The 21,618-nt window shown below is 31.9% G+C and overlaps 1 protein-coding gene across 2 annotated transcripts in view; it reads left to right on the forward strand.

Moving 5' to 3' along the window:
- Window positions 1–20,857, forward strand: part of LOC148628465 (kinesin-like protein KIF2A) — a 64,133-nt gene extending 43,276 nt beyond the window's left edge. The window contains exons 16-21 of one of the 2 annotated variants that reach the window (XM_088587970.1): window positions 4,077–4,144; window positions 5,245–5,371; window positions 10,023–10,124; window positions 12,069–12,141; window positions 13,584–13,646; window positions 14,015–20,857. In XM_088587970.1, coding sequence (XP_088444096.1) covers window positions 4,077–4,144; window positions 5,245–5,371; window positions 10,023–10,124; window positions 12,069–12,141; window positions 13,584–13,646; window positions 14,015–14,091 — 510 coding nt within the window. In that variant the 3' untranslated portion in view covers window positions 14,092–20,857. Of the gene's footprint in view, window positions 1–4,076; window positions 4,145–5,244; window positions 5,372–7,879; window positions 10,125–12,068; window positions 12,142–13,583; window positions 13,647–14,014 lie in introns of those variants that run through there. The other variant, XM_088587977.1, reaches the window with a different exon arrangement.
- Window positions 20,858–21,618: the final 761 nt, after the last annotated feature.

Here is a 21,618-nt window from a genome sequence, read left to right on the forward strand (position 1 = left end):
GGCTAACTTAGAAAAGTACTTGCTGGAAAACAAACAGCATAAATCCCACAAAAAAAAAACCGGGTGAACTCTGATGATCTGGGCTCAGTTTCATAAAAAAATCTCATTTCAAAGTCATCCTCAACTTAAATTTTAACCTATCATAACATTTGAAATTTAAGATTTGAGGAGGGAAAAAATGATGAAACCAGGCCCAGTTCAAGACATCCTTCTATTCTTACAATGTAAGAGGTTGGAATTCTGTTCCATTATACCCCAACCTCTTACTTCCGAGTGCCATATTGCATACCTCTCGTTCCGATGTTCTTTGAAATTGGCAGCATTATAGTAAACTATTTACCATTTATAACATTTTGTACAGTTTCTTTGCTGTAACTCAGAAGAAAGTGACTAAACTGAAGAAAAACTAATTACCTACCCGATGAGATACTCCAGCAACACTTTTTAAAAGCAGTTTATTTGGTATTCAGCCTTTTGAAAGTGTCAAAAATACATTGCTTGAGTTGTTGACTCTTTGACGTATTCCCCATTTCTTTTCTTATTCATATATTTACATGAATATGCTGTTTATTTGATAGAAATAAATGTTTTCCAATACTTATTTGTCTTTTCATTTTTGTGTTTGTAAATGCTGGTAGGTAGTTGCTATCTACAAGTAATAACTGGAAATAAAAACTTAATGTTCATTTTCTTATACTTTTATTTTTATTGGTAAGACAAATTACATCATAGTAATGTAGACAATATTAAGATGTAACAATAGATGAGTAAGTAAACCTTCATGTTGAAAAACTGATAAGCACTAGAACATAAAACAAAGCAAAAAAACAATGTTAATAAGTTATCCATTCAAAGTGAAAGTATATAAGCGTTAAACAATACAATACAAAGTTAAACATACAAAAAGACAAGCAATGGAAAGCACAAGCACAATGCATATCAATTCAAAACCTTACTGAAGTGAACTATACAATACAACATGAAGTACAAAAGTAAAGCACTATAAATAAGCACAAGAACACAAAACTTAGGCATGATAAGCAACAACACTATTATAGTTGACATTGTACAAAACATCTAACAATAAAGTTTTTATAAGCACTGTTACAACAGATAAGACAAAACATTTTACAAAAGTCAATATCACAAGTTCATATAATTCACTGGACTATCTATTGGAGTCTCCGATTTTTAACCTTGAAGAACTGAAGTGTCACAGTGTCTATTAGATCTTTGAACATTTCACCAGTACAGTTCATCTTGATGTTGAGTAGGCGGTTCAATGTTGATGTCTTCATATTGCTGCGGTGACTGGTCTTTATGAGCTTTATCTGTGGAAACACCCGTTCAACCTCTGCTGTGCTCAGTGGTAAAGTTGCAGCAACTGAGTAGAGTTTGTAAACCAATGGGTACATCTGCTGGAGTCCTGAGTTAGAGGTGTGTAGGAGCTGCAGAATAAAAATTTGAAATTGAATCGTATGCATATCGACAGTCAACTTTCTATTCTAAAAATAAATAATCTACTCGCAAGTTCACGATTTGGGACATATTTTAAGTAAATTTTATGAAGTAGAAATAGCAAGTACTGAGTGGAATCTCTGTTGAAGAACGAGGTTATAGAACAATTCTGCTTTGCAACTTTCTGGTTTTCACTCTGCAGTTGAGCGAGATGTCTCTTGTACGAAGGCATTGCTATCGAGTTACGATTATGAAACTTTATCAAAAAGACTCGCATTTTATTAGTATCTTCGGCTTGGTTGACATTTTTGAGTGAGAAGCATGCTCGAAAAAACCATTAAAATGTGATCAAGAACTTAATCCCAAGCCCATTAACAGTGATTGTACGATCAGCGACATCAAAGGATTAAATTAGTTAAATTGTAATTTGACCTCACTATATGATAATTGATTAACGACCCAAGCCATAAATCAATCAATGACTGACCGGATATATGCACCTGTTGTGGTGTCAATATTGCAGACGGCCTATTCATAAAACTGATCCTCTTTATCATATTGGAGGCACACACAGGGAATTTTATATTTTACAAAAAAGGCATCAGGGGCGGCAGGAAGGGCACGAAGGGCAGGATGCCCTTCTAAAAAGGGCAGGCGGGAACACTGTACCGGTAGGAAGCCCCATCTGTCTGTCTGTCTGTCCACCCTTCCATCCATCTGTCCACACTTCCTGTAAGTGTAAGAGATTCTGAAGAAATTTTATAGTTAAATTAGGTATCATATCTAGATGTGCATGAAGGAATATAATTACTGTTGGAGGACTCTAAAAGGAGATAATCCAAATTACCACATTCTTATGTGTAGTCCGTGCACCCCTTTCTTGGCAAGGGAGAAGCAGAAGACCACATTGAGATGAAAGGATTGCGGTAAATTCCCTGAGACATGTATCCTTTCATCATTAATCTTTTAAATAAAAGTACTTTTCTGTGTTTCCCTGCGTTTGCAAGCCATTTATTGATTAAAATACAGCAATGTATTGGATCCAAGTCAGCTAAAATGTTTACATTTCCTGTTCTTATGCAAATCTGGTATTTCACTAAAATAATGGCGTCAAATCTGACCAGTTATAACAAAATTTGTTTGAATTTGCCAAGCTTGTGCATTGATATTTGACATCCGGAAACAGTCCATAAAGTGGATAAAAGAATTAGTGACAGTTGGTTTCACCTTTTAAATTGATCTTTTGTTACTTGATAATTAATTTACAATGGGTACCAAGGACAGGTTGGCACTCCTGCTATTGTGTATTTAACGCTCCACAGCACACAGTTGAAGTAATGATTAGGACAGCGTGTTTTGAGAGAAAAATAAGAAAATAGTCATGGTTTTTCGTACAAACTATTAAATGCAAGAAAACAGCAATGATAGATAAAACAACTATTATATAGCAGTAAAACTTTATTTATTTCACATAAATCTGTTCTCAAAAGTACAAATTCGCTCATTGTTGTCTTTTCTTGAAGACTTCGCTCCTGATTCCTGAAATTACAGACTTCGAAAATTATGTCTCCAGAAAAAAAAATCTAGACACTCATTGTTTTGGTGTATACTGCACACCCCTCTCCTTGAACAAGGAAAAAGTTGAAAAAAAGTATGTAGTATACATGGGAGAATACAGTAAGGGTTTTACATGTTTAAACCTCATGAGTGTAACTCCTCAATGGATTTTGATAAAATTTTATAGAAATTTTGGGTATCATATGTAGATGTGCATACAGGAATATAATTACTGTTGGATACTGCCAAAAGGAGATAGTCCTACAAATGCTTTACATTTATATCCATTTTAACTGGGGAGTATTCTCTTTGTATTTCTTACAGTATTTCTAGTTAACTATCCCTGCCCAAAGAGCCATGTGAGCTATTGCCATCACTTGGCATCTGTCATGGTTAACAATTGTTTCAAAATTCTTCTCCTCTGACACTACTTGACCAATAAGAACCAAACTTCGTATAAATGTTCCTTATGGTGTATGTATAGAACTGATGTGGGGATTTTTTATCCATTGAAAAACATGGCCACTGTGACAGAAAATAGAATAAAGAGGTCTGACAGAAGATTTTCCAAATCCATGTAACTAGGTATAGCCAAATTCTGACAGGGTGATAATTTTCATCATGATGAGATCAATCCTTGTGGTGAAATTTGCTTGCAAATCTGTTCGGCTGTGTTGGAGTTATTGCCCTTTTTTTTAGCTCACCTGGCTGTTGTTGGTGTCCATCATTCGTCGTCGTTAACAATTTCTCCTCTTACACTACTTGAAAGATTAAAAAATTCAACCGGGTGGGCGATTCAGGCTCCTGGGAGCTTCTTGTTTGCTATTTTTAATGTTATTTCTTTCAAAAATCTTCTATGACACTACTTGACCAATTGAAACTAAACTTGGTATGAATGTTCCTTGGGGTATCATGCATAAAACTGATGTAGGGATTTTTGATTCGTTGAAAAACATGGCCGCCATTACTAAAAATAGAACATAGGGGTCAGACAGCAGATTTTGATGAATTTTATTTTTTTTTTTTTTAGTTAAGACTAAAACTGGTTTCCTCTTTTTCAGATTGCAATGGTTTCACCGGGTATGAGTTGTTGTGAACATACTTTGAACACATTACGTTATGCCGACAGGTAGTGTTCCACATGCATTAGAATTCATTTTATACAACCGCAAATGTTATGGCGCTGTCGTCAGCAGTGGTGTGTCATTGCCTGGGAACACTTCGTTTCTGTGTGATAACTTACGTTGTGGTCGACCAGCTGATCTGAAATTTTGATATGAATTTACTTTACAGGAAGGTCCTATTCAGTTTGGACTTTATGGCCCCTACCAGTTTAGAAAAAGGGTAAAAATAGGTGTTATATTAAAACCCATGTATACTGTGGTTTTTTTTTTTTTTCGACTTTGATTATTCTATTTTTATTGTGTTCCTGATTTAATTCTGGTAAAAAAAAAAAATCATGCCTACGTTTTTCAAATAGATGTCTGGAAATTATGGTAAGTCCTTATGCTTAAGTGTGTAAACAAACTAATAGTGTGTCCACACTTGCCCCCAACTGTTCAAGGTAAAACCACTGTGGTTGTATCATGCTGCTCTCTGCAAAGCCTTTCATTTTTATTAACACATGTCAATTTTATCAAGTAATTTCTAATTCAAAAAGAATTTCGTAGTCCAGGTTTTCACATTTTACTTTTTCCCTTGATAGCAATGTTTTAACGGTACAATTTAAGTTTCTGACCTATTTGTAGTATCGTTGTGGTCACTCTTAACTCATTAACTTTCAAGAACAGGTTTTTGATACAGTCCAGTACCCAAGACATTTCATCTGGTAATGACCTTCAGTCAAAGGAATACCAAATCTACTTCAAGATTTTAATGCTTTTACTAAATATCTTTGCATGGTTTATGCGAATTATTTGAAGGGTAAATTGAAAATTCATGATAAAACTTGTTCTGAAGTTTCAAGATAATTTATTGGATTGTGAGTGAGCTCAGTACAACATTAAATATGAACCCTTAAATTTTAGGAATTGCCTTGCCATCAATGTCTTGTGGAAACATCTCATATAGTTATGTTTTTTTTTTTTGTTTTTTTTTTATTGTAAAGACAATATGCTAAGTCAAGTCAATAGTATCTTATTCCCAAAAAAAGTGTCTGTTATGAATTCTAGATATACGTATTACTTATATGAAATGTCAGATTATGTGAACACTTTTTTTTTATTTCAGGGTTAAAGAATTGGGCCCAGGAGGACCAGTGGAAGGAAAACCAGCTGAAATAGCTATACCTAATAACTATAATCTTGGAGCTATGTCTCCACAGAATAGTGATCTGGCATTACTGAAAACTGCTAATGTAAGACTAATACAGATTTTATACCCCCACTCCAATATTTGGGATTTATTGGAATCACCTTGTCTGTGTCTGAATTTCATTGATATTACCTCAACTTCAAATGAATGGATTTAGTTTAAATTTTATATGTGTCTTTATATAGATTGTGCAAACACTTCAAGCTACTTGAGAAATATAGGGAGAAGTGACTTCTCTTTCAGAGAGACACTAGAGAGAAGTGGGGATGAACAGTGAGAAGTGAATGCGTACGCGTATCATTTACTAATGCTTTTTAAAATCATTTGTTATTTGTCGCTTACATGCACACAATATAAGCAAGCATTTTCGTGTATTCTTTTTCTTTTATTGAGATAAATGTTACCTTTTTCTTTAAGCTACATATGTAAGTAACTAAATATTTTGCACAAAATGAAATCAGCCTGCTGACTGAATGATTGACTGTATCATATATTCATGAAATAGAATTTCTAATCTATACCTCTACTCCTTACCAAATTTATTACAGCAAAATTAATATATGATTGAGCAAAGCAAAGCTTCTTGCATTGCATTGTCTTAATGATTTTGTCCTTTTTAGCAGCACTGGTATAGAAAATTTCCAACAGTGACATTCTGTTTGAATTTTTATTTTGTTCTTTTTTTTTTCCCAATCCCACTTGTGTAATGATTTCTTGTTCCAAATATCCAGTCTCTTGATATAAATATAAGTTGACCAAGAGTATCAATAATCATGTTGATTTTTTTTTACTGACAAATCAAGACTGAATACACATGTGTTGTAGCAGTCGGTACGAACTCATCTCAAGCTTAAGAAATATTCCATCAAAATGGGGAATTAACTGTTCTGTTATGAAACATGAAGATCAAAAGAAACACTCCGGGTTTTCTACTGAATTATCAATTGAGATAAATTTAGCTTTAGTCCAAAGAACCTGCACAACAAATTTGCATGTTTCGTTACGAAATGTGAACGGTAAAACATGAATTATCGTAAGCTGAAGTGAAGAATGTTCATTCCACTTCCTGTCTTATACGTTTGAAACAAAAAGCTGATTATAATCGATAATTCGATAGATTTCGAAAAATTCTACAATTTATTTTCTCGAACAGGCGCCATTTTTGTTTGAATCGTTATCAGAAGAGAGATTACTTTGGATAGTACAGTACATATAGGTCATTTCTGAAAATTTTGTCTCATTTTGTTGAAATAAAGCTGTTTTGAGACAGTCCACACAGAAATTTCTAGTGCTTTGTCATAAAAAAGTGCATATTTTCTAAATCCTTGGTGTGTGGAGTTTCAAGTCATTTATAAGTAATTTAGTGATCATATAGTATCCAGTAGCCATGGTAATATACTGAAAACAATATTACTGAGTTTTAGTACAAATCAGAGGTGCCTTTCCAAAACTAACAGCCAAATACTATGTTTTATAAAATATCAGACACTACCACAGGATGAAAGCATGCATGAAGTAGGTGGAAAAAAGGTAAAAATAAATTGACCATTTTCGATTCATTCTCTCACAATTTTAGTCCCAAAAGTTCGTGCAAAATAAGGTATTTTGAAAGTGCCATCTGATACTGAGGAGAGAACCTAATACGGCAGGGGACTGAAACGTTCCAGATACCATTTTCTATTTGAATTACACCTGTTTACCATAACATATATTACATCTGTGTATGTATAAATGCTTAACTACATTTAATCAATATATCCACCAAATTTCAACTTTTAGTTTTAAGTTTTACAAAATTTGACCGGGGTAACTTGGTGTGCATAACAGTGCACCTTAATGTAGCTGTATAGTGCATCCTTGGTCAAAATACCGCTAAAAGACTGAGCACAGTCCGGAAACAGGACAAATTGGCCCCAGACAACTCTGCCTTATTCCATCCCAGCCCCAAGACAAGCCCGGCCTCACTTTCTAGACAAGTTGGCCCCATAGTTCTTAAGTATAGTAAAATAAAATAATTTTTATTAATATAAATAACTAGTTTCAATTACTATTAATTATTTTTGTTTGATCACCCGCAAGCTTATTACATATTGTAAGGTATTAAGTTAATTAGCGACAATTAATAAACTAATTACAAAGATAAAAGGAAAGGTTAAAGTGATTAATTGGATTAATTGAAACGTGTATAAACAGGGATTTACAAGGATGTGGCTTGAGTAATTTTTCTAGCTTGGTACAAATATTAGTAAACCTGGTGAAACCTTGAACCTGTATTAACAATGTCTACGTTTTATCCGTGTGTGGTTTGTAACGTCCATGTTCGACCAAGACAAGAAGTTTGCAGTGTGACAGATGGCAGCATCGCACATGTGGCTCAGGTAAGCCTTCACTTTCTTTGTGATGTATATCATTCAAAATCAGTGAGAGGCACAAAAACGATAATTTGGTGTCCTATAAACTTTTAGATTTATGTCAGTAATGTATCATTCATTCATTCATTCCAATATCTACATATCCGATTTAATAATAATTTTATTTTTTTCATGCATAGGTTTATCTAGAGAGCACTACTGCCAAGCAGTAAAGAGCACAAAGCCCTTTGACTGGACCTACAGCCAGTGCAACACCAGAGATGTCAGTGTTGATGAACCAGACCATGAAAGCACTCGGCTTTCTACAGAAGTCCACAACAACTTGTCCTTTGAGATATCCAGTAACTCAGTCAACATTCCAGACTGTCCTGTAGAAGATGACATCACTGATGATTCCATCAACTCCACTATTGACCCACAGCATGCTAAAGATCGTTACTCAGGGACCACAACATCTGAAAAGAAAACTGGTTGACAGCTTAGGTTACACTTACACCTTTAAGTCTAAGGTATTAAAAAGTCAGGCTGAGAAATATAAATAATTTGGTATAAAATTTGACACGGAATTTTCTTTTAATTGAATATTGTAGATATATAAAAAGGGAAAAGGGAGAAATAGATTTATTTAAAAGAATATGTAAATAAGATACCTGCTAATGTACATGTATCTTTTATTGATAATTTTAAAAATTACTGCAAATATTTTAATTATAAGTATATAGTATACAGCTGTGGGAGCCGTACGTTGCTGCCAAAATCACTGCCAGCCAGCTCCTGAGGAAGTGTTAAAACATTTACTCACCGCCAACTATCTCCGTTGTAGATAGTGCCTAGAGACTTATTCATGTTATGTTGACTTGTGTTGAACTTTTTGAATTGTAATGACTGTTGGGTAAACAGATATTGTATTGTGTATTGTATTAAATCTAGTGCTTTCTAACAATACAACCATTAACGTTGCATGCGTTAAGTGCTCAGATGTGACATTACTTGTTAAATATTGTTGATAATGTAATAAAGAATAAAATTTGAACTGGTTCTTTTTTAACAGCCATATCTTTATTCATAAGAACCAATGTATTACATCTGAAAACACAATGGCCGACTTGTCCATTAATTAAAATATATTAAAACTGATACCTGCAAAAGGGGGCCAAGTTGTCTATTTATGAGGGCCAACTTGTCTATGGGCAGAGTGGTCTTGGGGCCGATATGTCATGTATTCTACAGTCCCGATCAATGAAATGAGGGGGCGACTTCACTTCACTTTTGGTGTCGTCTAAAGGCGACTATTTCACCCAAATCGCCCAATAGTGTGAGCCCTGCAAACTTGTATTAAGCACATTTTGAATTTTGAATTAAAATCAATGAGACAGAGAGATAGATAATCAGATAGACACAATTATTTGCAAATAAATATGACTTCTTCATGTTATATTTTTTATTCTAAGTTATGTCAAATATGCCTAGCCCAAGTTTTCATCACAATTTTGACTGAGGCAGTAAGGGAGTCCAGTCTTTTTTTGTGGGAACTCAAGGTGTTTTCCCCATGAACTTATGTGAAAAGTTCATTGAGGCAGATTTAAGGAATATGTTTTCTGTTGGTGTGTAATTTTGTATGTCTAATGGGAGTGTTCATTGCAATGATTTAACTCATCAAAGTTGAATTAGTAAGTGTTGATTCGTACAGTCTTGACAATTCTCAATTCATTGAAAATTCCGAATGGTCATGATGGGAAACCCATTTGAAAATAGTCAAAATCATCTCTGCCAAATCCATTTCGTATATATGGCTTAATTGCCATGGTGGTACCCACAGAGATCAATTCCATCTCAATGATTTCTAGTTTGATTTGGCTAGATGGCTTATTTTCTATAGTCTAACTTTGATGTCCTTATTATTGATTGGTCTGCTGTCCCCAATTCAAAGAACTGAATAAGGCTTTAATGCAGGAATAATTCTAAATTTTGAATAGAATTAATTAGAAATTAAATAGTAAGGATTGTTTTTAATTTTTGACTAAGTTATGCTTACATGGCCGACTTTGTGACAATTTACGTTAGTTCATGAAGCATAAACTGCCCCAAAGTTGATTAATTCCCATAACTTGCTCAAAAGTTCAAAACGATACTTAGATAATCTAAATATGATCATAAATACAAAAGAGATTTGATAGCTGAAATGAATTCCATCCACAAATGCTCTTAGCATAACTGATTATTTTTTAGGGGTGGAGTAACTCATGACAACCAATTCAGTCACCTTTTTTTAGCATTGTTGTTTATTCATCAGAAATATGTCTTAGATTGTTGTTATTCTAGCAAGAAGAAGTGACAGACGACATGTTGACATTTCATGAGGTTGTTAATCACATGCAAGAGCTTGAGGAAGAGATTGTAGATGACCATAAAACTCTTATAGAAGTAGGTATTTCACATTGTATTCTAATTATGAGAGAGTTTTTGCATTGAATAGTGTATGGAATGTCACTTAGATCATAAATTCTAACTTGACCACAGACCACATCTGGTACCTTTTGGGTAGGAAAATTGAGATGTACCACAAATAGCAAAAACATGTGAGAAAGAGCTGGTTACAGTTTATTGTGAATCTCCAATCCTGATTCTACTCAAGTAATTCAGAGGAATGCAAATGTTTTGTGTCCCAAAGAAATGAAAATTTCATGTCTAAAATAATGACTCAATACTTATTTTGTAGTCAGCTGTTTTGATCAAAGAAGTTAAGAAATTAAGAAAGCACAAGCTTGTGAGGGATAATATTCACCAATATACAAGCAACAACCCTTTTAATAGATATTTGGAAATAAAATATGTTATGTAATGTTGTATTAATTGTGAATTTATAACAACTGAGAAAATATATGGACTTCCTTGCATGGAAATGACGAAAGAATTGCTTGAATTTTACCAAAATTCCAATGTTCTGTTTGTTTTGTCGTTTTTAGTCACTATTTGGTCATATTTCTGACAAAGAAATGGTTATCACACCCAAGAAACAACTTTCATATTTAGTGAATACATTATGCTTATTTTATCATATGTGACATTATGAAGTTGTTACTATAGTTTTGGTTGTAAATATGTCTGAAATAAACAACAAAATTTATTGATTGAACTTAGTACTGATACAGAATCTTCTGTGACAAAATTTACAATTCTCAGCAGTTTTTATACCCTGCTACAGGAAGTGGCGATGTATTAAGTGATATCCTCTGAAAAATTATGCCTGTCCCCTGATGGTTTCCAGATGATAACTTATGAACAAAGCATTGATTTTTTTTTTTAAAACATTGCTCAGTTGTTCAGTACCATAAAACACAGGTCAAGTTTAATTTTCAGCAATATCCAAAATAGTTTTCGATTAAGGCCATTTTGAACAGTTTGCCATCCCCCTTTTTCACCATTACATGCTGAGGTACCATGTAATGTTTCATTAATGCCCTATTTTTGTTACAAAGATATGTTATTATGGCACAAATGTGACATCATTACAACAACTAAACCACAAAACATTAATTTTCCTAATATTCATATATTTTACTATGTCTTAAACAATTTTAATGTTATTACAACAAAGTTGATATTTTTGGGCCATATTCCTGACCTGATGCTTCTACACCTTGATTGATATTGAAATAGTTCTAATATTGACCAAAACTTCATATTTGAACTAGTACAATGTGAATCTCACTTCTGGAGTTTCGTCGACTTAGCCGTTAATTCAGAAATTACTGTTGACATTATTCTCGTCTATTCTAATATCCATCTGACAGTTTCAACAACCAAAAAGAAATGCATTTTGGAATAATTGACAGCTGCCATTTTGTGTTGACACTTGAGAACAATGCAATATCTGAGTTAATTTCAATTCAGCTCTTTTCAGAAAAAAAGACTGTAGCCTATGTCACACCTTAGACCTATTTATATTGCATACCTTATATTTCAAAGCTGAACCTATATCCCACACCCTACTTGGAACACACTTGAAGTATATTAACATTATATGATATAATGAACATGACATGTTAAAATATGTACCACATGTCATATCAACCCTAGACCTTTATCATCCCACGGGCCAGTGGCCCTTAGGGTGAAATAGGAGTCTCGGGTTGAAACGGCATGTGATACAGATTTTAGCATGTAATATTCAGTATGTATTACAGAGTCATTTTCTCACGCTTTCCATTTGAAATAACAAGCAAAAGCAAATATATATATTACTATATATTTATGACATTTAACTTAAAAGTAAGTCCAGGTTATGCTTGAAGAGGATCATCACCCAATAGTAACTGAATTTTAATCTTAGGTCATTAATAATTCAAATGAAGTATATAATTTCAGAGCACACAAAAATGGATGGCAGAGGATAAAAAACTTGCCAAAATGTCTGATGAAGTTAACTATGATGTTGAAGGTAAATTGTTTATAATCTTTTACTATGCAAAATAGGAACGGTTTTTAAGCAAGATAGAAAGCTCTACTGCAAGTTAAATAGAGGAAATGTTAGTCTTATAATATTTTCTGTTGTCAGGACCTTTAAAAAGTCTAAATTGTTCTGGTCATGGACAATGTTATTGTGCTGATATTTATTTTTGAGATAAGACTATTAAATCAAGTACATGTAATAAAAACTGAAGTTGTAGTCTAGCAGTTGATGAAATGGACTGTCGTAGATTTTTGTTCAAAATATTTTAAATGATGTAGAAATAAGTCATCAATTTACAAAATAAATTATTTGCTGAGACATTGATTACTGTTTGATTTCCACAGTATGGAACAAATAATTCTTTAATAATAAGACTTTTCTTGTTTACAAATTTACAAAATGTAGTCCTAAGATGATGAACTCAATGCAGTCACCTGTGACCCCATAATTGACATTTAAGTAAATAGTACATGTCTTTCCTATTTTTATACCCTGCCACAGTAGTGGTGAGGTGTTATGTGATACCCTTCAAAAAGTTGTGTGTCTATCTGTCCTGTGATAGTTTCCAGAAGATAATTAGACAACAGATCAATGGGTTTTTAGGAACTTTGCACAGTTGTTTGGTTCCATAATGTGCAGATTAAGTTTAATTTTCAGCAAATTTAGTTACGCCATTTTAAATATTTAGCCATCCCCTTTTTCATCATTACGTGGTAGAGTAATCAAGGAAACCAAGGTTATAGCGGTAATCAAAAGAATATAATCCAGGGACAAAGACCAGACATGGAAAACAGACATACACAACAAAGAATATAAAGTAACTAAAATCATACATACAAAGTAACAAAAGTAAATGAGCAAATCGGTCTCCACTAAAAACTGGTGGTGGGATATCACTTAATGTTCCATTAATGCCTTGTTTCTAAAACTATGATTTGTGGAATTGACTTACTTCTTGAATATAAACAATTCTTGATTATAAAGCCCATCTACAAGCCCTAAAAAAGAAGAGGCATCATTATAAAGAAAAGGGTTAAATGATTCAATTTACTTCAACTGCTATTCACAATTCTTTTCGGTTTTAATTGAATAAGTATAAAACTGAATATTACTCTTACTCATCTGTTGCTGTTACATCAATAAATGTATTTTGTTTCCATTGTAATAACTTCATTGAATATCCAGTTAAAGTGAGTTTCATCTCCTACAACCTATTTAATGGTTGGCTTTACCTCACCAGAAAGTAATGTTAACTTCTTTTCTTATTGTAACCCTATCCAGTGGCTATGTCAATAGATCAGGAGATTCTATCCTGTCTACTAAATAAATCCTTGCTTTGAATTATGAAAACAGTTTGATTAAATTAATTGTTACTAAACATTATTTTATTGACATATACTCTCATTAGACTTTTATACTTATTGTTTTAGCTTATGCAAAACAACTTGACACATTACTGGCCAGAAAAATCCAAGCACTAACACAGTTACGGGGTAAGATAATATTACACAGCTACGGGGTAAGATGATATTACACAGCTACGGGGTAAGGTAATATTTCACAGCTATGGGGTAAGATAATATTACACAGCTACGGGGGTAAGATAATATTACACAGCTGCGGGGTAAGATAATATTACACCTTAATGTAATAAAACTAAAATGACAGTAAGATAAATATACACATGCACACTAGAAATTGATATTATTACATATTATTGGGAGTAAGTTCTAGCATACTTGTCATGTACTTATATATACTTATATATTAGATGTATTAATTTTCTTGATGCTTTTTGGCTATACATTTTATACCCTTATTGATCCCTTCCATTATAAAATCATTGTAATTTTATTTTTAGAAAAAGTGGCTGGATTTAGAAAAGAAATACAAGAAGAGGAAAATCTTAGCAAAAATATGAAAGCCAAGAAGAAATAATGTAAACAATAATGTGCTTTTGTCTTCTTCTGAATGACAATTTAGTGTCTGCTAGAGGCATCATGCCATCTGCTAGGACTAGCCACCTTTATGCAATCTGTTGTGATAATACACACAGTATTCCTTGATATGTGATACCATTTAGTCATAGTTGTACATTGGATACAAAACCAACTGATAACACATTTAAATGAATTATTCATTATTTGTATATTGTATCTGTGTTATCACATTCTTTCTGGAATGATGTTGCAATTGTGAAAGTAATGTTTCAGGTTCTTGTGAGAAAGTATCTTAATTTAAAAGAGATGGCATGTAAGTGCTTTTTGTAAATACATAAGGAGAGTAAGTGATCTGTGATATTGTGAAGTTGAATGTCTTTCTCCAAGCTTTTCCATCAAAGGTATAAAAGGATTTGAAGCCAGGACCATGTTTTTGAGTGTACTATAAATGGATCCAATACTACATACATATCCATGCCATATTCTGAAATAGGCATTGATACTTTGGTTTCCTTTACATGTTAGTGTCCTTCACTACCCTATTCATTTCTCCAGAACTAATTTCAATATGATTTTATTTCACTCTATTTGATAGCCTTAGACGATACCTGTAGCCAAACTACAAACCTCATTGATCTTTGGAGAGATATAAATAAAAGTAAACAATTTTAAAACGAAAATAATTAACTGAAATGATATTTTCTTTTATTGTATTGAACTGATATCCTTAACTTATTTATTGTGAATTAATGTATATAATTTCAGAAGAATTTTAAATGTATTATGTACACTTACAAGTTATTGTTTGTTTTTGTTGTATATTTATTTGAAATGGTTTTGCATTTAACTTTTCTGTTAACTGTCTTCAAAATGTTCTTTTCAGGTTATGTTAACCACTAATAGTCTTGCTTGATATTGTTTAGTATTAGGGAACAAAACTACTTATAGTTGTTTAAAATGGAATAGTCAAGCAATAGTAGCCCTGTTTTTTTTCTTCAGATTACTGTAATTTTTTTGTAGCTGTCTATGTAAGAATCATGCAAAATCTGAAAAATATGATACACCCCAAAAAAGGCTACATATTTTTTTATTTTTGTAATTAAGTTGTTTTATGGGTCTATAGTATTAAATGTGTAATAATTCATTCAAATCTGCCTGCTCTTAGAAGATAATCAACATTGAAAATCCAATAGATTCTATTGTATTTGAGTGTCATTTACAGAGTTATCTCCCTTAATTTTGAATTCTGCAGTGCATCCTATACAATTTTTATCCCCTATGGGCACGGGTTATAAGAAAAACCAAATGTTAATTTCTGTTTACTGAAGCATTTTAAACAAAATATCAAAAATAAAAATGTGTAGGCTTTCAAACCATGTATCACATTTTGCATGATTCTTAACTGGAATGCTACTTAAGATGTCTTATTGGTCTATATTATGAAATGTGTAAATATTCATTCCAATCTATCTGCTCTTAGGAGATAATCAACACTGAAAAATCCAATAGATTCCATTGTATTTGATTGTTATTTAGAGAGTTATCTCCCTTAATTTTGAAATCTACAGTGCATTCTATATAATTTTTATCTCCTAAGAACACGGGTTATAAGGAAAACCAAATGTTAATTTCTGTTTACTATAGCAATTTAAACAAAATATCAAAAATAAAAATATATAGACTTTTCACCCATGAATCACATTTTGCATGATTCTTAACTGGAGTGCTATTCAAGTATTTACTTTTTTTAAATATAAAACAAGATCTTATACTTTATGCCATATTTAGGTAAAGTTATGTCAATTTTTTTCATGTGTGGGGATTGTCTTGATATGATTTGGAATGTTAGCTAAAAAGAAGTAGAATCGAGCACTAATTTTTCTAAGTGAATTAATGTGTTAAAGTGAATCATTCACAGTTATTACGTACTTACCCGTCTAAGAATCAGGCAAAATGTGTTTAAGGTGTGGCACATGAAGAAAAATTACACAGAGATTTTATTGCATTATCCATGTATTTATACGTCATCATATCAAGAAATTACTGTCTAAGTGTTTGTAATGTTTGCCTTTTTAAAGGGAAAGACCACCTTTGCATTAAGGTAGGCTCTTATGATAAATCACACCCATGTAAAAAAAATAAATAACATTTAATGCAAAATGCACTTTTATAAAATGCTCAAGGCTATGCAAAGTTCGAAATCTTTGAAATATATGTAGATAGCCATCTTGCAGAAGTCTCCTATCTGAAAGAAAGATCATAAGCAGACTTTATTGATTTTTACCGATAGCTTCCAATTGGCTTGTGACGTTACTAAGTCGGTTTGGTACTGATACAGGTACTGCAAATAATATGTAAACGAAAGAATTTCCCGTAAATATTTCTACGATCCTGTTTATCTAAGCACCAAAACATGTTGTCTTGTCAATCTTACGATTGTACAAATGAGAAGAGAAATATTCTAAAAGTTTTTTGACTGGCAACACGAATATTCTTTGGAAGTAACCATTAGATTTTCCCCTGACATACTAGTCTTCTGGCTGCAAGTCCTGTTGTTCGTCAATATTATCTGACATTTGCTTACATGTTATGCCCCGATCTCTTCAAATGGTAGAGAATGGTACTTAAAAGTCATAAAAGTCAAATTGGCTTTTTCGTTCATGTTAGCTGGTGAACAGTCAAATTCTACACTTCAGTAATTTCAAGAAAAACAGTGTTACGTATTATTCTAATCACAAGAATGTCTGAATTGTATGCATCATTATAGATAATTTGAGCAAAATTCCCTTTGATGTGTACTTGCTAATAATACTTTGATCTGCAAACTGACTTGGTACAAGAAATTATTGCATCAGTTTGCAATATGCAATTACCCATGTAGGGATCCCTTTTTCGGTTTTTGATCCTTCAGGATCAAAATACCTTATGTCGCTGGTCTATCACTGGAACTTCCCTACTATTTCTGAACACTACACAAAATATAGTCCAAATGTAATTCCTTTTAATTCATTCAGTACCTCTTTTATAACAAGTTAATATGTTTCTTGCAATTTATCTGCTCAATAATATTCTATTATTTATGCAAATAAAATTAAGATCTAGTCTTCATATCAACTCAAGATTTGAGGGACTCATTTTTTGCATTGAAAGATATTCAGTAATAAATTTACATTTAGGGAATTAATTTCTTGCAGTAATGTGTGTGGAAGGATAAAATGTGTAAAAATTTCCATCCTATCATTAATATTTTACCATTATAAACAGGAAGTGAAGAGCAGTGATTTTAACCAAGTAAAATGGGTGGGAAAATTCAAATTGATAAAAGTGTCCAGTTTTTTAAAATCTTGTGTTAAGGAAATTATTTTCTTAAGCTGATATTGGTTTTATTTTAAGTATAATTGTTCTTCAGGATAAATACTCTGTTAATATAGCTTTTGTTTGCCAGTGCTCATTAACTTTTTGATATATTTAAAATTGGGGAGAAAGGTGAAACAAAAATTTGTAAATGTGTGTGAAGTTAGATCAGTAGTATAGATTGACTTTCAGTTTATACATATTAAAAAAGGACAGTTCTTAATAGTATTTTAAATGCAATGTATGTTCGCAATTTTATTTAACATCAAATTATCTTCGAAATTTGTTCATGCTACAATTTTCACAAAAATAAAAACCACTTTGATTTGAGGAGACCAATGAAATTATGTATTACTATGACATTTGCAATAATGGACAAATTCGTACTTCCAACTGTTACTATAAACAAATCCAAAATAAATATGGTACATGTACTGTCATAAACATTTATCCAGAAAAAAATATAATAAATCAATACAGTATACTTTTCTAAAGGCCAATTAAGATTTTCTGCATTCTTACATGACATGTACATGTAATTTGTCTGCTCTCACACTGAAGAGAAACAATATGCTATGTAGCTGATGTTAACCCTGTATTGTAAACTAGTTACTATAAAGTAATATTATAAAATAAACAGTCCATGGATAGTAACCAGATAACTGACCATATTTAAGATAGATCATACCTAATGTTTCTGGTAGATAAATTTTAATAGTTTTTCTCAACCATGACCCTAAATGAATATACTTTAGAATTTTAATGAAAAAACAAGTTTCAAATTTTGTGTGTTACTTTATGATGGAGCATATGTTGTAAGCAATTTTGGATGCTGTCCAATATTAACTTCCTGTAAGAGTGGCGTATGTTTTGTATGACAATGTAACTGCATGTTCAATCAGCTCTTAATGAGGGAAAATTGACAGTGCATATTGCAGGTGAATTTTCAAATGAACCATTTCAGTGGAAGTAAATGTATCACAAAACAGGTACTACCATTCTTTCTTAAGAGCTACTTTGTGTCTAAACTTATTTATCCATACCTATTTATGATTTATAAAATCACTTTTAGTTGAAATTACTGAAGAGTCTCTCAAAGTCTTGATAGTGTACCATCCTGTGACACTTCAGCTATTTTCAATTCAAACATTGTTCTGGCGGTGTAACAATGAAAATGAGTTGAATAAAACAGAAATTATAGTCTAGTTTCACTGAATTATTTCCATATATTAAACTATAAAGTTATTCTTATATAAAATTTCAGTATTGTAGTTGGTTTATAGTAAATGCAGACTGAATTATTTTTATGATTTGTTTTCCTTCATTTAGATTATATGATATAGATTATTTGACTTAGCTGTTATCATCTTGAAGTTTAATGTGACTGTATAGCTTACAAAAAATATATTTTCAGGTCAACTTTCTCATTAAAAGAAATATGACCATAATAATAATGTATATAATAATTGATAAAGTGTAGGAATATATCAGCATTCTCTTTAAAGTAAATTGAATTTAATGTATCTTGCTTAAAAAAAATATATAGAATCGTGAAAAAGGTAAATGCAAGTGCAGTTTTGTTGATTTGTAGGTGGCAAAAAGTCATTTTGATTTTTTTTTATTGATTTTATTTGTTTGAATATGTGGGTTTTTTTTTATTCACAGTTCTCTTTTGAAAGTGGAATGCAAGAGGGGAGGCATGTTTTTAATTCAGGTTTACATTTAATTTAGATAAAAAAAGTTTTTAAAGATTTCTTTCTGATAATACTTGATGGTGCATGCAGTTTGAATTATCACCTATGCAATTGTAAAAGGAATTTTTTTTAATTAGAAATGCAACATTTTTTATTTATGTGGAAATTGAATAGAGTTTATTGGGATTGTTTTTTCTTTTAATGACATGTATGATACTAATCCAGTGGTATATATACACATTGTGTATATGTTTGGTAGATGCTCAGTGTCAATTTTGTATGTGAACATTTGTAACGGAATTAAACACTGTATTGCTCAAATGTGCAACCAGATTTAATATGACATTCATACAATGATCAGTAGACAAATAAAACATTAATGCCCCTTTGATTGAATATTTACTGCTCTGTTAATATTTTACTGTAGGAATATCTTTATGAAAATGCAGAACTTAAAACAAAGAAGAAAATGACAAATATGATGGTAATGGTTCTTTACTACCCTATATGATTATTTTGTACACACAGTATATTTTATTGTCCTCCCTCCTGGTCTGCTTGACTGAGTGTAGAAGGTATGTCTTTGAAAAGCTCTACTGAAATTTAATGGTTTAATTTGACGTTAACTGGAGATGACACAAGAAAATGTAATAAGATGTACAGTTTGCTCTTTTATGTTTATAACATAGAAATTTGTTAGGTTTCATATATCAATCTCTTCATTATTTTTTTAAACTCTCTGCCAATTAATTCATTCCAATGTGAATGATAACTGTTTGATTGTGATCTGTTAATGGTGTTTCATTTGTCTTTTCAAATATCATTTTTGTTTAACAGTCACCATGGATTAGCATATTTTCATTTGTGTCAGGCATAGTTAAAAATAGTACACTTTTTTATATTTTTTTTAATGGTCTCATTCCACTGAAAGATTTTAATAACATCCCAGTAAAAATTCCTTTTACATCAAAAAATCATTTCCTGCAAAATCTCAAGTATGAAATGGAATATTGGAATATTGTAACCCTGTAAAACCATCTATTTACACCTCATAGCTACTTTTCCTTTTGTCTGTTTATTTCATCCTAATGTTGTAAACATACTTTTGGTGTACAGCTCTTTATTTGATTGAAAGATTTCATACGAAACCTAAGAGCAATATAAAAACATAATAACAGTAGTCAAATTAAATAATTTAGTATGGCCATTAAATCAATGCATTTCACAGGCTTCAATTTTAAGCATAGTGTTAATATCTTTATTTAATTTTAGGTATGGGCACTGTTTTTTTTTTTTTTTTTTTTTTTTTTTTGGGGGGGGGGGTGGGGAGGCAAAAGCATAAAAAGGTTGTGTTATGCTAGTAAGTACTGTGCTATTTCAAATTCATGGAAAATTAAATGGGCTTAAATGCTTATTTGAAGAGAATTATATAAGTACATGTACCTGCATAATTTATTAAAAAATAAGATAAGCTTTGAAGATACCATTTTAAAATTGCTTTATGTTTGAATGTATAAAAGGAGTAGTATATTTGTTAAGCTTTAAATGTCAAATACTTCTGTAAAACAACTAACTTGACTCTTAAATGTTTTGGTTGCAATTTCATGTACACCAGTTCTACTCGAATATTGCTATTTTTTGTCCTTTAGTAAGTTCTGTGTACAGCTCAAACAAGTGTACAGTGTACATCACAAAAAAATAAAGAATTGAAACTTTTCTTTTTGTTAGATTTTGTTAGAATGAGAATAATTTTGTGTTGCGAGTTCATCTAGACCGAAGGTATCTTTCATAATTCAATGCATCTGTTGTAACCTTTCAAGCTAAAAACCACTAATTCCACTTCCCATAGGCTTCTATGCTAATTTCACAATATTCAATGGCTTCTCTGGACTTTACCTTAACTTTAACCTGCAAAGGACTATATATCAGCATGATTCTACATATGTCAGCTCACAATCCTCAGAATGGCATGTGGGGTTAGCAGACTTGCAGTGCAGTACTGGTCACCGGAAGTGAAGTGTCTATAAATAGCATGGGAAATCCCAGTGTTTTCACAAGATAGGGGTGTATTTAGAAATCATTATGGAGATTAGGCTTCATATCACAAGAAGCAAAATGCACCTATAAAATGTACAGAAATGTTTTTCCTATCAGAAACTGTTTAAATTTTTTAAATGAGATGAGAACTTTTTTTCACAGCACTATGAGGAACAGGGGTAATTTCTGCGTAGGACTATTTTTGCGTACGTTCCAAATGCTCATTGGTTGAATTGGTGGTCTGTAACCTAAAGGATCACTTTCTGTCTTAGAAAAAATAAATAACTATACAAGTATCCTCATATACACATACTGAATGCATTTGCAAAGTTTCAGTGAAATGTGACAAGCACTTTTTTAAATATTTGATTTTTAAATATAGGGTAACCAAGTTGCGCGAGCAAAAAAGTGACAATATTCTACCATACTTAAATGCATTA

This window comes from Perna viridis, chromosome 1, assembly GCF_037379345.1.
Source record: "Perna viridis isolate PV_CMFRI_1.1 ecotype Kerala chromosome 1, ASM3737934v1, whole genome shotgun sequence".
Classification (NCBI taxonomy): domain Eukaryota; kingdom Metazoa; phylum Mollusca; class Bivalvia; order Mytilida; family Mytilidae; genus Perna; species Perna viridis.